At 36.9% G+C, this 21378-nt stretch overlaps 1 protein-coding gene across 2 annotated transcripts in view; it reads left to right on the top strand.

Annotated features, from left to right (window-relative positions):
* LOC150093796 (uncharacterized) overlaps positions 1-21378 on the top strand; it is a 544781-nt gene that overhangs the window by 119983 nt on the left and 403420 nt on the right. For both annotated transcript variants that reach the window (XM_090413179.1, XM_090413180.1), the window contains exon 5: positions 19310-19402. In XM_090413179.1, coding sequence (XP_090269305.1) covers positions 19310-19402 — 93 coding nt within the window. The remainder of the gene's footprint in view (positions 1-19309; positions 19403-21378) is intronic.

The raw sequence follows: 21378 nt of genomic DNA, 5'->3' as shown, positions 1-21378 counted from the left end.
GATAATTTCCCATACTTCAGGAATAGTAAGAACGTCGTTGCGGTTTAGGTTTGGTCTGTGTAGTAGGGCTTCAGAACTTTCTTTGTATAAACGTTCATGTTTAAATAAAGATCTGTGTAAAAGTTTAGCCTTTTCCCAGTGGATCCTATGGTTTGGATTTTCAATTCCGTGTTGAGAGAGGCCAGATTTCTGCGGTTTAAGAAGACGAATGTGGTCTTGATGTTCTGAGATGTGTTTCTGAACAGACCTACCTGTCTGTCCAAAGTAAGATAATTTGCATGAGCATGGAATCTCATAAACACCAGGTAACATGAAGGGTGAGAATTTGTCCTTAGGAGAAGGTAATAATTTGTAAATTTGGTTGATAGGTTTGTAAGTAGTGGCAAAATTGGCCTACATTCTCAGGTCACTACATTCACAAATCTTCTGCTCATCATCCATCTCAGAAATCTCGCATTATTAAATCACTAGTTTCCAGAGCACACAAATTCTGCTCTTCTGAAGAATCTTTAAACCAGGAATTAGAAGTTATCAAAAATACAGCCATCCTAAATTTACATAATCCCAAAACAACTCAAAAAATCATCAGTCACTTCTGCATACATCAAACCAGACAGGAAGAAGTGCATAGGATTTCCATACCTTACGTTAAAGGCATCTCAGAACGTCTTTCTAAAATTATGAAGAAATACAATTTTGCCACTACTTACAAACCTATCAACCAAATTTACAAATTATTACCTTCTCCTAAGGACAAATTCTCACCCTTGATGTTACCTGGTGTTTATGAGATTCCATGCTCGTGCAAATTATCTTACTTTGGACAGACAGGTAGTTCTGTTCAGAAATGCATCTCGGAACATCAAGACCACATTCGTTTTCTTAAACCGCAGAAATCTGGCCTCTCACACGGAATTGAAAATCCAAACCATAGGATCCATTGGGAAAAGGCTAAACTTTTACATAGATCTTTATTTAAATGTGAACGTTTATACAAAGAAAGTTCTGAAGCCCTACTACACAGACCAAACCTAAACTGCAACGACGTTCTTACTATTCCTAAAGTATGGGAAATTATCATACAAAATTGTGTTAAATAATTAACGTGTTTTTTTTTTTTTTTTTTTTTTTTTTTTTTTTTTTTTTTTTTTGGGGACACCAACCTGAGCGATTACAGGCTGGGGTTTATATAATTTTTTATACGTTAACAGCAAAATATCATGTTTTTGTTTTTTTTTGTTGTTGTACTACTTTAGCACGTTTTCATGAGATTCTATTGTAACCATGCACCCTAACTGTATGTTATTCCTAATTTTGTTTAAATACTGTACTGATGATGTCCTAAGATACTTAGGATGAAATATTTACAATTAAATAATTTTCACTGTGGTTTATACGTGTGTTTCTTCTAATTATTGTCTTGTATACAGCTAATTTAGTGTTCTGACTAATTTCTCTCTTATTCCATATAAATTTATTCAATTGACTTCCTACCATAAGAGCTTTGTTGATTCTGCTGTCTATGTCCATATTTAATTTACCATCTTCACTAAAAATCGTGCCTAAGTAGCTGAAATATTTTACTTGTTCCACAGGTTCTCTGTTCACAACGCAGTTGACATTTTCAACGATTTTGCCTATTTTCATTGTCTTTGTCTTTTTATTGCTGCCCTTCATACCATATCTATTAAACAGTTATTCAATTTAGTCAGGGAATCTTGCAGACTTGTAGCGGATTTATTTAGAAGTATAACATCATACGCATAAAGCAAAGAGCTGACATTAACATCTCCAATTTTGATATCATGTTTAATACCACTTTCAATATAGTTAATGAATAAGAAAGCAGATAATGTACACCTTGTCTGACACCAGATTTAACATTAAACCATCTTTCTGTACTTCCTTCAATTCTAACTGCTGAATGCCCCATTAACACCATATAACTGTAGCATATTGAATGGCTTCTCTCTTCGCACCTTGTCATATGCTTTTTCCAGATCGACAAAACTTAAATACAGATTTTTGTTATATTCCCATGATTTCTCAATTGTTTGTCATAAAGTGAAGTTCTGAACCTGACAGTCTCTATTTGGCCTGAATCCTGCTTGTTCTTCACCAAGCTTTTCTTCCACAATTCTTCTCAACCTTTTCTCAAGTATACTTGCATAAATCTTACCAGAAACACTCAGTAGGGAAATACCTCTAATTCTCACATTCAGTTTTATTTCCCTTTTTATATATGGGTACTATGAGAACTCTACTCCAATCATCAGGAATTGGTCCCTCTGTCCAGGCCTTCTGAACTATGCAGTGCAGCCACTGGAAGACTTTTATACCACCATACTTCAGCATTTCTAGTCAAATATCATCTACTCCTGCTGTCTTTCCACATTTCAAGCCTTTGATGGCTTTTTCTACTTCAGGTATGGATATGTATTCCTGACTGTATGCGTGTTGAGTGTTTTTTACCACTGTGCTATCACTGCTTGTTTCATTTAGCAATTTTTTGAAGTAATTACCCCATACTTCTTTTCTCCTTTCTCTTTGCTCTTTTCTCCAAATTTTCCCAAAATATTTTTGTATGTCTGACAATCATTTCCTACTCTACTATTTAGATCCCCAACAAGATTCAACTTTTCCTTTTTCATTGCATCAGTTGCTTTCTTTAAAGCCTCAAAAAATTTCTTCACTTCTACCTTAGTAGAACCTTCTGTGGGACCATAGGCACAAATAAGTCTCATTGTCCAGTTCTCTATTCTCATATTTGCCCTCATTACTCTACTTGAGACTGACTGCCATTCAAGAAGATAGCCTCGTATTTTGTGTCGAATATTATGCCTAGTCCTTCTTTTCCTTGATTGTCATTGCCTGAATATAACATTTTGTATTTATTGCTCAGAAAGATCTCACCAGTTTTTGTCTTTTTTGTTTCAGTCACCCCTATTATGTCGATCTGGCACTTATCTAATTCCTCAGCTAGCTCCATTTCTTTGCCATTCAGGCTTCTTATGTTGATAGTACCAATCTTTAACTCTGGTGATGTTGAGTTTGGGTGTGTTTCAGATTTGTTCCAGTAGCTGACTTTTTGCTGTTCACACTGGTTCCTGGCGAAAACAACGGAGGGACTTGTTTAACTGGGCGACGCCCCAGCCAGCATTAAATTTTGTCATGTTATACCATCATTTTCTATTTTGGTTTAAGCCAGTAGGAATACAATTTTGTTGGCTAAATCCCAAATTGCCAGCCCATCCTCGTTCGTTCAGTATCCAGGTAAATACCCAACAGGGTGCACCACTAGAAGGTGAGGATTGGACATTAGGTTAGAAGCCCTGGTTGGTTCTCTGCATTCCTTTAATGGCTATGTGGAGGTCTCCTCTCAGTTATACAGCTTGGATCCTTAAGCACCCCAAAAAAATCTTAAAAATCTTAAAAAACAAAATCTTAAGAAAAATATTTGGCCTGATCAAAGATTCTATGAGAGATGAATGGAGAAGGTGAACAAATAAAGAACTCTATGATCTTTATAAGAAGCCACTAATAAACAAAATCAGAGCTAGTCACATCAGATGGTTAGGTCACCTGGAAAGAATGGAAGATAACAGTGGTGAGGAGATCCTTTTTTTACATCACCCAAATGGAAGACGTCCTAGAGGAAGACCCTGAATAAGATGGATGGATAATAATGAGCCAAGAGGCTATTTTTCCGGTGACATAAATTAAGTTAAGGGGGATAGTAAATCACGTATTATTTTAAAGCCAGGTATGAAACTCGGAGATTGAAATTAATCGAAATCTAAGAGTTTCATGCCAAAGAACTATCGGCATGTCCAAGCGTCATTTGGGTAGTACAAAAATAGGGCAACTCGGAGCAAAGGTGGAGCAAGCTCCCTCACTATCCTTAATATTTTCTCATAATGTAAAACGCAGCTCCTAGGACAGTGATGGCGAACCTATGACACGCATGTCAGCACTGATACACTTGAAGGTTTCAGGTGACACACCTTGGATGTTGAAAGAAATTGGTATTCTGATGAAAAAACTGTGATAAATCGTGTAAGATCGCTCTCAGTTAAGGCAAAGGTAGGTTTCGGTTCATTGAAAGAATTATATTTTTTAGTTAGCCTATTTCTATTTTATTTTGTAGTTAGCTTATTTCTATTTTATTTTGTAACTAGCTTATAAACAACGAGTGTTTTACGTTTTGTTTCTTAACTATTATAATTTCTGCATAGTCGCATGATATTATAAAAACTTATAAAAATTATTATCAATATTATATGATACAAACTTATAAATACATGTTTTATATATTATAAACTTAAAGTTTTCATTTGACTTCTATGTGAAATTCATTTATGCATGCATTCCAAGTCTCTCGACTGAGTAATACAAGTTCTAAACATATTTAAAACCACTTTAACAGAAAATATAATTCGCAGCATTAAATATTGAATTTATCTGAGTAAATAATGAAAACATTTTTATAGTTGCAATAAATTCAGTAAATTTTGTTAAATAGTGCAAATAGTAACAACTTACGATGACGTCGCAACAAAAGCTACTAAATAGCTGCTATTTAGTAAAATGATAGAAAGTAAAACGTAACAAGGTTGCTATGAACGTACCGGTAATAAGTCTGGCAACCCTGCTGAAAGAAGTAGTTGGTAGTCTTTCATGGTCTGCCACTTAAGTAATTTGAATTGCTGGTGTATAATTCATTTCCAGTAATTGTTATATCATATTAATTATTACCGCTATATATAATTGTGCTCTTTTTTAATTTGTGGACCCTTTTACAATGGCAGCTAGTACTAATAAAAAACTAAAATTATCACAGAAACGAAGTGGAAGAAATTTCCAAGATGCCTGGACTGAACGATGTGGTGTTATTGATAGAGGCGATAAAGTTCTCTGTAAATTGTGTGGTGAGCTATCTGTGAGTAGAACTTGGAATGTAAGAAGACAATTTGAAACTAAGCACAAATGGCTCCTAGAAAAAACTTTTGAAGAACACAAAGGATAACATCGCAACATCTAAAACTGGCAGAATCGCAATCAGTGACTTTAATTAAATTTGTTTCAGGACCTTCAAATTTAGTAGCTGCAATTTACATTATTTCACATACTATTGTTGAACATGGGAAACCACTTAGTGATGGTGATTATATTAAAGAAGCTTTCGTAAAGTGTGCACCATTTTTATTTGAGGACTGTCGTAATAAGGAAGCTATTGTAAAGCACATGAAAGAGTTACCATTAAGTAGGGATACTATTGAAAACAGAGTTATATCAATGAATGCTAGTACAGAAAATCAAATACAACAAGATTTGAACTTATGCCATTGTTTTTCCATTTGTCTCGATTAAACTACAGATATTACGTCATCAGCTCGATTGGCTATTATTGCAAGGTATGTTCACGGTGATTCTATGCACAAGGAATTGATAAAGTTAGAAAATTTACCTCAAAACACGACCGGTAAAGACATGTGACTGTGTTGTTAAAGTGTTCGTGAGAAACAGATTTATCGAAAATATTTTCGATTACGACTGATGGTGCGCATAATATGGTTGGCCGTAATGTTGGTTTTATCAAACAATTTACAGAATATGTTGGTCATCCCCTGGTTTGTTTCCATTGTATTATACATCAGGAGACACTTTGTGCGAAATCAGACTTAAAGGATTTGGATAACGTGATGAAAATTGTGACAAAGGTAACTAATTTTACTGCTGCCAGGGCTTTAAACAAGCGAGAATTTAATTCACTTTCAAGCGAAGTTGAATCGGTGTACAATTGTCTATTAATGTTCAACAATATTCGATGGTTGAGTCGTGGCCAAGTACTTGAACAGTTTGACTGTTTAAATGAAATTAAATCATATTTAAATACGAACGGCATGGAACACGAATTTTCTCAGTTGAACGATTCTGCTTTGCTCAGTAAGCTGATGTTTTTCACAGATTTTTCATTGCACCTGAATGAACTTAATATACAATTGCAAGGTTTCGGAAAATCTATTGATGTTATGTTTGGCACGATCAAGAGCTTTGAGGATAAACCCAAAATATTTTAACGTGATTTAGAAAGTAACAGTTTTAAGTATTTGCCAAGAATGAATTTTTTTTTATTAACGAAACCAGCCCCAAAAATCGAACATATCAACCAATCTATCGAAGTTTTAACGTCAGTAACTGAACAGTTTCTTCTAGATTTGAGCAATTTCGAATGTTGGAAAAAAAAATCCAATTCATAAAGTATCCTGATGAAACAGAATTCATCGATCTTGAATTTAGATGGCTTTGAGTGGTTGGATTTAAAAGATCTAGAAATGCAACTAGCCGACTTCCAGTGTAATCCTATCTGGAAAAGAAAGTTTATTGCTCTTAGAAATGAATTAGAAGAACTTGAGTAGGAACGTCAGACTGTGAAATTCTAAGTGTGTGGAATAGCCTTACCATCACTGGTCTGGTGCCTTCCAGATGCATCTCGAGGTTCTCAATACTTCATTTTTTTCATATAAATACAAGAGGATCTCATCCATGGTCATTCAGTCAGTCGGGAACAGTGCGATATTCGTACAGCCATAGCCTATTGTGGTTTTATATTGCCAGACTTTTTTCATTAGTGTGAGACATATTCAGTGGATAATAACCATTACACGACCATTTTGGATAATTTTTTTGGGTTCACCTTCCATCACTATGGCATCTATGAGTAAAAAGCGTAAATCAGCCAGTGTGCTTAATTTGTCGTGAGTCAGTGTCAGTATCAAAAGAATACAATATAAAACGACACTATGAGATAAAGCATGCGTCCAATTTCGATCACCTTCAAGAGCGGCTTCGTTTGGACAAAGTGTCTCCAAATTGATTTAAAATGCCAGCAGGGTATGCTTAAAAGGCAGAGGAAAGAGAAAGAAGCATGCATCAAAGTAAGTTATGTAATATCTGAAAAAAACTGCTAAAAAATCAAAAGCTTTCTTGGATGGCGAGTTTGTGAAAGAGTGATTCATCACTGCTGGGGATATTCTCTGCCCAAATAATAAGGAAGTGTTTAAAAACCGAGATTGTCTGGGGTAACTGTAGCACGATGTGTCAAAGAACTTGCCAATGATATTGAAGGAACTTTGAAAAAACGGTTGTCGGAATTTATGTCTTATTCACTTGCTTTAGATGAGAGCACATCTAAAGCAAGTGCAGGATACAGCACAACTGACTCTCTTTGTCCGTGGCATTGATTAACAATTCAGTGTGACAGAAGACCTGCTAGTGCTTGTACCTATGAAGTGAACGATGAAAGGCACTGATATTCTTGAAGCTGCCAAGAAAATGTTCTAGCATTTCGACCTTAGCTCAACCAACCTTGAGGGTGTGGTAACTGATGGTGCCCCTGCTATGGTGGGAAAGAATGAAGGGTTTGTTGTGCTGCTACGAAAAGAACCGGAACTAGAAAGAAAAGATTTCATCCATTGGCACTGTTTAATTCACCAGGAGGATTTGTGCATGAAAACTATTGGATTTGAGAATGTCATGAAAGTTATTGTGACTATTGTCAACATTATTAGGGCAAGAGGATTGAATCATCGTCAATTCCAAGAGTTTTGGACCCAAGAGTGCAAAGCGGATCATTGCGATGTGGTTTATTTATAGTGATGTGCATTGGTTGAGCAGAGGGACGGTTCTTAAGAGAATCTTTGACTTAAGGAGCAAAATACAGCAGTTCATGCAAACCAAGGGGAATTTGATTGCGGAATTTAACAATCTGAAGTGGATGACAGACTTTGCCTTTGTGACCGACAACTCGTTGCATATGAATGACCTAAATACATGGCAACAATTTAAAGATCAACTGGTGCACACTATTTGATCACATCAAAACTTTTGTGGCCAGGCTCAAACTTTGGGAGGCACAACTCGCAAAAAAAGACTTAACTCATTTTCAGCTTCTCGCTGAGTCCAGCTGTTCGTCTCTTGATGAATACACTACAAAATTAGCTGTGTTGCAAAGTGAGTTCGAAGAGAGATTTAGTGATTTTCTTGACCAACATTCTTTAGATTTATTTTCAATGCCATTCAGTGTCAGTGCTGCCGAAATGCCAGGCCCAGTACAAATGGAGCTACTTGAACTCCAAAACAAGTCCTCTTTGAGAGAAAAATTATTCAGTGAGCCCTTGCTTACATTTTACAAAGACAGCATTTCTGAGGACGCATTCCCTAATCTTCGCTGGCATGCTTTGAAGATGTGCACTTTTTTAGGAAGCACATACTTATGTGAGCAGTTCTTCTCCCGAATGAAGCATGTGAAGTCAAGACAAGAATTCAGATTACGTAGCAACATCTCGAGAATACTCTGCGCATAGCAACTTCCAACATTGACGGCAACATCGACAAGCTGGTCAAGGAAAAACATTGCAAGTTGCCCATTGACATTGTAAAAAAAATGAACGTTTTCTTCATTAAATTATCTTTTTTCAAGTATTGATTGTATTTACTTATGATGAACCTGACTCCTTCCTATGCTCTTAAAGCTGAGTTTGTTTATTTTTATAGGATTTTATGTAAAGTATCAAATGCACAGCATTCCTTGTGAATCTGGAAAGCATCTTACAATTATAAATACCGCAGTATAGCTTAGTGGCTCGTGGGCTTCATTGAAATTTTTAATGCGGCCCACACTGTCTGAAAGGCTGAAGACCCCTGCTCTAGGCAATGATGCATAGCCTCACCTGAATATAATAGTGATAGAAGCAATAGTGGACAAACGTGTGGCCAGCTGCTTTGGCAAGGGACCAAAATGGGTTCCTTGCCAAGAGACTTGGTCCCTTGCCTTTGGCAAGGGACCAAGTTTCCTGCTTTTGTCTCTTTTGAAATCAGTTTTTGATGCATTGATGAACTTGAAGCTGTTTCAGACTTTGGGTTTAAGTGGTGAGAGGGAAGGCAGATTTCTTGATAGCCAGTTGCCACTCTTCATTTGTACACAGCCTTGATGCATCTTTTGGAGAACTAATCTAGGGGATGGGAATTTTTGTGGAATGGGGAATATATGCTTCCATTCCAGAGAGGTGTATTTCATTCAGTGCATATATTTGTTTCAGATTGCCAAAAGCAATAATTCCACCAAAAGAATAAGGCATAGAAATATCAGAGGTTATCCCACTTGGTGTTCTTATGACCTTTGGTTGAGAATGGCTATGTGGGTTGCTTGGTGGGGAGGAAGAGATAAGCACAAGGTTGTTCTGAATTCTCTAAGGGAGATACAATCTTCATGTTATATTTGGAGGAATCACTAGTGCAGAAGAAGAAGAGATCCAGTGTTTGGAAAACACTTTTGGTTATTTGGTACTGTGGTGGGCATGTGAATAATTTGCATAAGGTTGTTTTTGGTGGCAGATGTCTCAGTATCTCTACCTGTACGGTCAAGGCAGTTGGAGAAGGGAAAGCCACTTGGTATTGTGGACATTAAAATCACCAAGGATGATAACCTCACTGCTATCAAAGTTGGACTGAAGGATATCGACCTTCAGACAGAGGAGGTTGAAGAGTTTAGAGTGGTTGGTGACATTAGTAGAGCAATTTAGACAGCATATGTATTTGACAGAGTGGTGCATAGAGAAATTTTCACCCAAAGAAGATCATAGTTGGAAATTCTAAGTTGGATGCTCTCTGGCATGGTATGTCAGAGTGAACACATGCACAAATGCCACCCTTGAAATGAAAGGAGTGAAAGAATGTGTATTTGGAGAAGTTGAGATGAGTAGTGTTTGGAGAGGTTGAAATTTTGGTTTCTCTCAGGAAAAACTGTCCCAGTTCATTGCAGGGAAAATTCATCATGGAGAATATTCTTCACAGGGAATTACATTGCGATAAAATTGATATAATATTGTAATGATACACATATATGAAAAACTAATACAAAACCAGACACTTTAGTAATTATAGTTTATTTCTGTATTATTTATTTAATCGATTTTATTTCACTTTATATTTTTATTCTGTATAAAGTGAAATTAATGTTTTGATCACTGATCAGTAAGTTCTCTAATTTCTGTTTATTTCTTAAAATACTAATCTTTTTTTTTCCTTCATACTTAGATACTACAGACTCTGCAGATGGGATATTATTTTACAAAAGTAAAATATTAGGATAGTTAAGGAGTAAGAGCACCACATTTAAGAATGTTTATTTATTTTTGTAACCATTATATATTTTTGTGTTCATCCAGATGTGATTTAAAAAAAAAATTTTTTTTATTGATCTAATTCAGAAGATGAGGTGCTTTCATTAATAGGATACCTGAGTATTTTGTAACTGACTCCACATTACCTGCATGGTAAAGAGATTTTAAAGGCAATTATTGTTATACAGGGATACTGCAAGACTATATGTGCCTGTCTGAGTAATTATATTAACAAAGTGATAGTGAAATTACATAAATCAGCTGTCTGATCACTTAGTCGATAATACATTTTATTTTTTTTATTAAAAAACTTATTATTATTACGGGAGACTCCAAGGAGTCCTTAGACTCATCAAGGGAGGCCCTTAACATCATGTCCATCACAACTATTTGACATTCACACAGTATCTTTCATACGTTGCCTTGAACTGATTCACTGTCATAGTACCCACAACTCTGGCAGCTTATTCCACTCATTCAGCACTCTAAAAGTGAAAAACCCAGCTCTAACACTGTGATGGGAGGACTAGGATGTCCTCTAGTCCTCCCACTACCAGTCCTGTTCTCAAAAATATCCTCTGAATTAATCCTATAGAAACCCTTCAGCAATTTGAATGTCTCAATCATATCTCCCCTTTTCCACCTAGCAACTAATTTCTGCAACCCACAAATCTTCAACCTGTTTTCGTAAGGTTCATTCCATAGACCTGCTATCATCTTGGTCACTCGTCTCTGGATCCTCTCAACCTCCTCCCCATCAAGAAGAAACCTAGCTGACCAGATCTGGGCACAGTAATCAAGATGGGGTTTTATCAAGGCTCGATACAGAGGAACAATAACTTGCTTATCTCTGCTCATCAAAGTATTCTTCGGCATCCAAATGATTTGATGAGCTGATTTAGTCACTTTTGCAATGTGCCCCCTAAACTTCAACTCCCTATCCAACAACACTCCCAAGTCCCTGGCCTCATCAGTCTCCTGGAGTACAGTTCCACCAATGTGATAAACTGCTGCTAATCTTTTCACCCCAAAATGCATAACCTTACATTTTGTCACATTTAAATTGACATCCATTCTCCTTAGTCCAGACCTCCATTCTATCCAAATCATCCTGCAAAATTTTGACATCTTCTGCATTCACTATTGCCCTACCCAACTTAGCATCATCAGCGAACAAATGAACCATTCCTCTGAGATCCTTCTGTATATCGTTAATGAACAAATTAAACAGCAGTGGTCCAAGAACAGAACCCTTTGGCACACCACTAGTCACAGGCCGTCTTTTGGACTCTACTCCTGAGTAAACTACTCTCTGGTATCTCTCCATCAACCACCCTCCTATCCATCTCACCAATCCTATATCCATTCCCATATGTTGCAGTTTACGGATTAGATGTCCATGTGGTATCCTGTCATAGCCTTAGCCAGGTCCAGCAGTATCCCTGTAAACCCATTACTCTTATCCAGTTCAGCCATCACTGTGTTATAAAATCTGCCCTTCACAAAACCATGCTGACCCCATACAGTATCTCAATCAATCTCAATTTTCATCAATCCATTCCTGTATTTTACCCTTGACAATGACTCCTGATATGCTGATCGGTTGGTAATTTGCAACAGTAGTCTTGGATCCTCCTTTATGCAGTGGAACTATTTTCCCCTCTCCCCCCCCTCCCCCCTTCGGGAACTAAACCAGACCCGAGACTCAGATTAAACAATAAGGTCAAGGGCAGTGACAATTCTTTAGTTGCTTCACGTAAGACCCGTGCTGATATATACCATCCAATCCCACAGCTGTATTCACATTAAGGTTCTGTAAAAGACTATTCACCTCCACTTCATTCACCACAATTCCCATATAAAGGAATGGTTCCTTCAATGTCGCCACCTGGTTGATATACTCTTGCAAAGTGCTCACTCAGTAATTCCACTATATCGACTAATTCAGTGACCTCCCTACCATCGGTGTTCCTTAAAATCATTCTGCCATGCACAGTTTTTCTTTTACTAGCAGCATATTGAAAGAACTGTTTGGGATTCTCTTTAGCTTGCATGGCTAATTTCCTTTCATAGTCCGTTTTTGCTTTTCTCACCACACTCGTTACCAGTGGCGAGCTATGAGGGGCTTGCAGGAGCTCGTGCGAGCCCTTCCCTTTGTTAAATTTTTCTCAAATTTGCGAGCCCCTTGTTCTTCTTGTTTAATAATCTTGTAGAACTAGAAAATACCACTGCAGAATGTATACATGGTACTATAATTGCTACTTTAAATTCATATGGATTTTTTGATAACTATTTAAAAAATCATCTCATTGCATTTTGTTCTGATGAAGCTAGTGTAATGTTAGGAAACATCAGGTGTTGCAATCAAACGTCTACAAAGATTTCCCAACGTTGTGATTTGGCATTGTGTAGCTCATCGTTTACAATTTGCATTAGACGATTCGAATAAAAAAAACATTCAAGAAATAAATCGTTTTGAAATATTTATGCATAAATTATATGCTTTTTATCATCAATCACCAAGAAATCGACAAGAATTAAGTACGATTGCAAAAGACCTTGGTATCGAAATTTTAAAGATCGGCTGTGTGTTTGGACCATGATGGGTATCTTGCAGTTTACGAACGGCTCTTGCTCTGTGGAGCAAGAGCCGTTCGTAAACTGTGGAGCAAGAGCATTTTGCATCGAACGATAAATATAAGGGCTTTTTAAACCGACTTCTCAATTTGCAATTTTTAAAAGAACTTGCATTAATGATTGATATCCTACAGGAATTATTATATCTGTCAGAAGCTCTACAAAGTCGCATCATAAGTATTATACGGGCTAAGTTAGTTTTTTTTTTTTTTTTTTTTTGCTCGATGATGCCACCCCTTTGTTAAAATTTCCATAGCCCACCACTGCTTGTTACCCTTCTGACCTGTGCTTTATACCGTTCATGTGCCTGCAGGTCACCTTTCTCCTTAAATTCTTTCCACAGTTGTTTCTTTTTTTGCAACTCAAGTTTAATGGTGTTATTCATCCATTTAACTCAGAATAGTAAATGGATGAATGTTATACATCCATTTACTATTCGGACTCTAGGTATACAGTCAGCCATAACATCCTGCAAATGCTCCTTGACCACTTCCCATGCTCTATCAACATCCAGCCTTGCAGTTTTACATGCCATGGTACTGAACCAAGCAATCTCCTAAGCTTGTCATACTTGCCAGCACGGTAATTCCACATATACCCTGTCTTAATCGAAAATTTCACACATTTAGCCACCTCCCAGGTCAAGACCCTATGATCACTCTCACCAATAGGTGGCAACATGGTCATATTCATTACACTCAGATTCTCAGATGCTATTACTAGGTCAAGCATTCTCGAACCCCTAGTATTTTCCATTACATGCTGTCTCAGATAGTTATCCTTCAGTAATTGAATAAAATCCAGTTCCTTCCTCACATGTGTCCTCTCCTCCTTCCAATCAATGTTACTATAGTTGAAATCCCCCATAATAATTGTCCTCCTTCCACTCATTTCATCAATTTGCCTATGCATACTATCTCCGCCATCTATTCCATCACCTGGTCTATAGCAGCACCCAACTGTACATTTTGTTCCATTAGTCTCAATCTCACACCAAATAGCCTCAGATGAGCTCTTTTCACTATCCTGCAATACAACTTCTATTCTCCTTGGTTGCAGTTCATTAGCTATCATTAATAACACTCCTCCCCCCATTTTATTCTCTCTCTCTGTCCCTCCTGAACACACTATACTCTACACATTCTATCCCACTAACTATGATTCAAGATGATTATTTTTGTCAAACAATTATTTTATAAATTAATGAAAAACAAATCTGAAAAAAATCTGGATAATTCTTAAGTGCATAGAAAAACAGTGAAAGTTTACAAAAGTAAAAAAACATTCTTAAATTTGGTGCTTTTACTCCCTGACCACCCTATCACACTTATATAAAATATTAATATCCCATCTACAGAGTCTGTAGTATCTAAGTAGTATCTTAAAGTATCTTAAAATTAAAAATGCAGAGTGTGTAGTATCTTAAAATTTCTATTTTAAGAAATAAACAGAAATTAGGGAATTCACTTATCAGTAAAATGCAAAATATTAATTTCACTTTATACCGAATAAAAATATAAGAAAAAGTTAAATAAAATCTTATTAAATATATATAATACAGAAAGAAACTATATTTTCTAAAATGTGTTGTTTTGCATTAGTTTTTCATATATGTATATCATTATGATATTGTTTCAATTTTATCACAATGAATTTTCCCTACGAAGAATAATCTCGACAATAAATTGTCTGGCAGCGAATTTTTCCCGTGATGTACTATCAGTGATGAATTTTCCATGAATCGTTTTGCAGACTGGAGGAGATGAAACCACATATTTGTAAAGTGAATGTGGAAGTGTCTGTGGGGTTTGTTGTTGACCAAGTAGGTCACTCACATTCTCTATGCAGCACTTGTACTTTGGTTTTCAATTTCACTATGAACAATGCTTAATTTCCACATTAGTATTCTGCTTTTGTAGTTGATGCTTCATGTTTCATTACCACTTTGTTGTGTTTCTTCCAGTTGTTTTCAGACTTATCTTCCTTGTTCATGCTGGCTGAATGTACAGTTGGGCTGGGCACGTATACTTGATTAGGGAGAAGTGACTGAGGTTGTTCACAGCCACCATCAGTTCTGATGCACTTGCTGGTGTATCACAAGTACTTTCACCAATCATGGGAAGTTCATTCTGAGCCTTCTTTTGTTCATAAGTCCAAGGCAGTGACATTTGGTGATTGTTCTGCAGTCAAGACCTGATTATTTTTTTTATTAGTTTGATGTCTTCCTTCAGTGTATCATCACTTTCAGTGTGGAGGTTGAGTATAATCCTGAGCGGGATAGTTAATATAAGGCATCAAGGTAGGGTTGGGGCTAATGGGGGTCTTAAATTCATGTACACTAATACTAGGAGTATTAGGAACAAGAAGGAAGAGTTTTTGGCCATGGTTGGCACTTCCAGACCACAGGTTATAGGTATTAGTGAAACATGGCTGACTGTAGATGATATAACTAGTGGGATTGAATGTGATGGGTATAGTGTGTTCAGGAATGACAGAGAGAATAAAATGAGGGGAGGAGTATTGTTGATGATAGCTGATGAGCTCCAGCCAAGGAGAATAGAAGTTGAATTGCAGGATAGAGAAAAGAGCACATTTGAGGCCATTTGGTGTGAGATTGTGGCTAGCAGAACTAAATATACAATTGGGTGCTGCTATAGACCAGGTGATGGAAAAGATGGTGGTGACAGTATGCACAAGCAAATAGAAGAAATGGGTGGAAGGAGGGTGATTATTATGGGAGATTTCAACTATGGTCGCATTGATTGGAGTGAGGAGAGGACACACGGGAGGAAGGAACTGGATTTTATGCGGTTATTAAGGGATAACTATCTGCGACAGCATGTAATGGAAAATACTAGGGGTCAGAGAGTGCTTGACCTAGTAATTACATCTGAGGATTTGGCTGTAACAAATATGACCACATTACCACCAATCGGTGAGAGTGATCATAGGGTCTTAACTTGGGAGGTGGCTAAAGGTGCAGAATTTTCAATTAAGACAGGGTACATGTGGAATTATCAGTTCGGAAAGTATGACAAGCTTAGGAGTTTGATTAGTTCAGTGCCATGGCATGCACAACTGCAAGGACTAGAAGTTGATAGTGCATGGGAGGTAGTTAAGAAGTGCTTGCATGAAGCAATGGCTGACTGTATACCTAGAGTCCGAATAATAAATCAAGTAGGGGTTAAATGGATGAATAACACCATTAAGCTTGAGTTGCAAAAAAAGAAACAACTATGGAGGGAATTTAAGGAGAAGGGTGACCGGCAGGCACATGAACGGTATAAAGCGCAGGCCAGAAGGGTGACGAGTGTGGTAAGAAAAGCAAAAAAGGATTACGAAAGAACATTGGCCATGCAGAGAATCCTAAAGAGAATCCTAAACAATTTTTTAGATATGTAGCAAGTAAAAGGAAAAATGTACATGGCAGATTGATTTTAAAGAATGCCGATGGTAGGGAGGTAACTGAATCAGTTGAGATAGTTGAGTTACTGAGTGAGCAATTTGCAAAAGTATATCATCCAGGTGGTGACATTGCAGAAACGAATAAACCAGTAGATTATACGGGAATTGTGGTTAATGAAGTGGAGTTCAGTAGTCTATTGCATAACCTCAATGTCAATACATCTGTGGGATTGGATGGTATACCAGCTCATGTTGTACGAGAAGCAGCTAAAGAATTGTCAGTACCCTTGACCATTTTGTTTAATTTGAGTCTCGGGTCTGGGTTAGTCCCGAGCAGGTGGAAAGAGGGGAAAATAGTTCCACTGCATAAAGGTGGTTCCAAGACTGCTGTTGTAAATTACCGACCGATTAGCATATCTGGAATCATTGTCAAGGTCTTAGAGAAAATAGTCAAGAGGAAAATACAAGATTGGATAGAAGAAAATGGGATACTGTATCGGGGACAGCATGGTTTTGTGAAGGGTAGGTCATGCCTCAGTAACTTGCTCACGTATTATAACACAGTGACGGCTGAACTGGATAAGGGTAATGGGTTTACGGTGATTCTACTGGACCTTGCCAAGGCCTTTGACAGGATTCCACATGGAATTCTAATCAGTAAATTGCAGCATATTGGAATGGACATAGGGTTGGTGAGATGGATAGGAGGGTGGTTGACGGAGAGATATCAGAGAGTGGTTTACTCGGGAGTAGAGTCCACAAGACGGCCTGTGACTAGTGGTGTACCACAAGGATCTGTTCTTGGACCACTGCTGTTTAATTTGTTCATAAATGATATAGGAAATGATCTGAGAGGAACAGTTCATTTGTTTGCGGATGATGCGAAGTTGGGTAGGGCAATAGTGAATGCAGATGACGTCAAAATTTTGCAGGATGATTTGGATAGATTGGAGGTCTGGGCTAAGGAGAATGGATGTCAGTTTAATGTGGCAAAATGTAAGGTTATGCATTTTGGGGTGAAAAGATTGGCGGCAGTTTACTGAATTGGTGGAACCGTGCTCCTGGAAATTGATGAGGCACGAGATTTAGGAGTGTTGGTAGATAAGGAATTGAAATTTAGGGGACACATTGCAAAAGTGACCAAAACAGCTCATCAAATCACTTGGTTGCAGAAGAATACGTTGACAAGCAGAGACAAGCAGGTTATTGTTCCTCTGTATCAAGCCTTGATAAGACCCCATCTAGACTACTGTGCTCAGATTTGGTCACCTAGGTTTCTTCTTGATGGGGAGGAGGTGGAGAGGATCCAGAGGCGAGTGACCAAGATGATAGCAGGTCTGTGGAATGAACCGTATGAGAACAGGTTGAGGATTTGTGGGTTGCAAAAATTGGTTGATAGGTGGAGAAGGGGAGATATGATTGAGACATTCAAATTACTGAAGGGTTTCTATAAAATTAATTTAGAAGATATTTTTGAGAACAGGGCTGGTTGTGGGAGGACTAGGGGACATCCATGGAAACTGGGCAAAAGTGTGGTTAGTAAAGGTGTTAGAGCTGGGTTCTTTACTTTTAGAGTAGTGAATGAGTGGAATGCGCTCCCTGAGTCTGTGTTGGATGCTGTGACAGTGAATGAGTTTAAGGCGAGGTATGATAGATACTGTATGAATGTCAAATAGTTGTGATGAATATGATTTGGGGCCTCCCTCGCTGAGTCTAATGACTCCCTGGAGTTGCCCGTAATAATAGTAATAGTAATAATAATGGCATGATATTTTTCTTTTCGACTGCAATCAAGTCATGCGACATCAATGTGATGAGGCTATGGGACTGGCTAGCTGGTGATTTTATATAAAAATCAAAGCAGTGATCACAAATCTGTTCTAGCTTGACTTCAGTTGATTTGTTTTTGCAGGTGAAGGTTTCATTGATAGCAGCAAAATGCTGTTCCAGGCTGTCAGTGCAGTTTCCTGTTTTCTGGACAAGAAATTATCAGAAATTATTACTTTAAAATGTGATCATGTAATACACGGGACAAGTACCATTGTTGTTATTACTTGTTTTTTTTTTTCACAATTCTTTAATGTCATTCCTGTTTACAAAGGTTGTTTACCTGTAGTACATTAATACCATGGATAAGTATGTTTGAAAAGGAGGGATTTGAATTGTTCAGAATAATGATCAAAGCAAATAGGATTATGAGATTAGTTAATTGCCTGTATTTTTCTGGGTGATTTTGCCTGTTTTGTGAGATGCTAAACTGAATTTCTTTGAAAACAATCCAGCAAACTCCCTCATATTGGGAAAGTGGGGAGGAAGTATATATACTGAAATAATACATATAGAAAATTTGAAAATATGATTAATGTGGGGTGGACTTGGAACATGAACTTTTAAATTCTTAGATAAATATAGAATGAATAAAAGACTTCACACATAGAAAGGAAATTAACATATGAAAAAAAATTCAAAAATGATAGTATTAAGAGAATCAAAATTTGATTAATTGATGTTGTTTCTGTTTCATTTGTTTTGTGAAGTGATAGAAAACAAAATTTTGAACTATGAAATATCAAGTCCTTATCCCTCCTATGCCACAGTGCATAAATGACAAGCATTAGTTATAATGTATTGATCTTAATTACTGTAATTCATATCAAAGACACAATAGTTTATAAAGAAGGAATAACAGCAACTGAAAATCAGTACTAAAAATGGGATTGCTGATTACAGAAATCAGACAATGAATTCATTGTTTAATTTGTGTCAATTTCATAAAAACTAATTAGTGATAAAACGATAAAAATGCTTTTTTCCAAATATTATAATCATATTTTGTTAATCCCTCCTCCATGCTATACACAATTAAATCAAAGAAAAAATAATTTCAAAATTGACATTAAATGTGTTTTTTTTTTTTAAGATATGAATATAAATAGATGCTTGTATAATTTTAATGTATTAATTTCTTAAAATAATTTCATACAATATATAGTATTCTGCAAAGTTAGCATCTATAATTCATAATAATTAGAAGTAGTTTTCCCCTAATGAATTATTTTTTGCCATTTTGCTTTTATTTGCAGCATTCTGTTCCAATGCTTGCATCCACGGCATATGTCAGACACCTGAAGAATGTGACTGTCAGCCAGGTTGGGGTGGCCCAACTTGCAATGTTTGTAAGTATTAAGTTTACTAATTATTATAATTATCCATTATTGTTATACGATAACAGTATATTGTTCAGACACCCCCGTTATTTGAAGTTATGGAACATTCTAGGTTTGTTAACATAAAAACCAGTGTGCAGATAGTATGAAGCAGTATTTCATCGTAGCAATTGAATACAGGTGGTATGGCAACACGACGTGAATCCAGTGACTTCGAGAGAGGTGTCACTGTGAGCTGTCACATTGGTGGCATGTCCATACATGCCATTGCTGCTCAACTGGAGCATCCAAAATCAATGGTTGGCGATGTGATCAACAAATTGAGACGTTCTGGTATCACTAGTGCAAGAAAACACCCAGAATGGCCACCCAAAATGACTGACAGGGACGGCAGATTGTTAAAATGGGTGGCATGCAAAAACCAATTACAATCGGTACAAACCATTTGTGATAAGTTCCAGAGCACCAGTAACACCATGGTGAGCACTAATACGTACAAAAAGAATTCTGTTTACTGGATTTCCACTGTAGAGTAGCAACACACAAGCTGAACATCACAACAACTAACAAGACAGCTTATCTGGCCTGGTTCAAAGAGCTTGTGAACTGGACATTTGACCAGTGGAAAATGGTACTGTGGAGTGTTGAATCAAGTTTCACCTGTTTCCGGTCTGATGGCAGGGTGTGGAGGCAGCCTCGTGAACACTTGTTACCACAATGTGTTGTACAGTAAAGTTTGATGGTTGAGGAGTAATGGTGTGGGGTGCATTCGACTGGTCTGGATTGGGACTGCTGGTCTTTGTTCCATGATTCCACGAAAGCAGCTCAGTACCTTGATATTCTGGATAATGAGGTGCTGCCTACACTGTGGAGTTTTTGTGGAATGGACCTGTGTTACTATCAAGACGACAATACCCCATACCACAAAGCTGCAGCTGTTATGGAATGGTATGAAGTGATGGGTATTAAATGACTGCCTAGACCTGCGTAGTGTCCTGACCTCAATCCCATTGAACACCCCTTGGACAAATTGGAGTGGCAGTTGACCACAGCAGCATGTTCCTTCATCTGCTGCTGAACTCAGTGCTGCTTTTATGGAGGAATGGAGACAAATTCTACCTGATGTCTGCTGAACATTTGTGGAAAGCCTCCCACAAAGAGTGCAGGATTTGATCAAAGCCAAAGATTTGCCTGCCGGAATCAACTGTAAATTACTATCATGTACAGTGATAATAATTATACAATGATAGATAGCATATATTTCATTGATGAAAACTTAAAAAACCATGTTTTATGATAATACACACCCATTATCAGATTAAAAAAAAAATTATAATTTCAGTTTAGGTCTTCCAGTTGAATGTAGTATGTATGATATAAATTTCATATTATAATTTGTCTGAATTGTTATGAACATGATCCACTTTAGCCTTATTCACTCATCTGCATATAAAGTAATTATTTCAGTTTATATTTTTTGCAAGTCTGTTTTTCCACTTAGTGAATTCTCCTTTCTTTGTGTCACTAATGAAGTTTGAGCTGTATGATATGAATGAGTCATTACCCAGAGTAGCAATTATAACAATACTGAGTACTTATTTGTACAAACTGTGAAAATCTAAGTACTTACTCTTACTCAGTAATGATGGTAACTGATAAGCATCTTTGAAATTTATTGCAAAAATTAAGTGCAAATTCAGTTTTTTGTTGTGGAAAAAATTATTGCAGGAAAGAAGTGCGTTTTTTTCTTAATGCTTAATTTAGAATGTAATTTAAATAGACTGTAATTATTTAGTGACAGTAACACGAAATAGAAATGTACCAAAATATAATACTGATCAGGTGTTTTCTTAATTATTTAGTTACTAAGAGAACCAGACTGCATTGAGTGAGTTGTTTCCTTGATGTGGACTATAAAACTAACAAAGTCCTTCTTAATCAGCAGTATAATCCATAGCAGTCTCTACAGCTTTTAGAATATCATG

This window comes from Typopeltis vanoorti, chromosome 23, assembly GCF_054136105.1.
Source record: "Typopeltis vanoorti isolate ZY-2024b chromosome 23, IOZ_Tvanoo_1.0, whole genome shotgun sequence".
Classification (NCBI taxonomy): Eukaryota; Metazoa; Arthropoda; class Arachnida; order Uropygi; family Thelyphonidae; genus Typopeltis; species Typopeltis vanoorti.
Note: the sequence above shows the minus strand (reverse complement) of the source record. Positions and strands in the feature narration are given on the sequence as shown.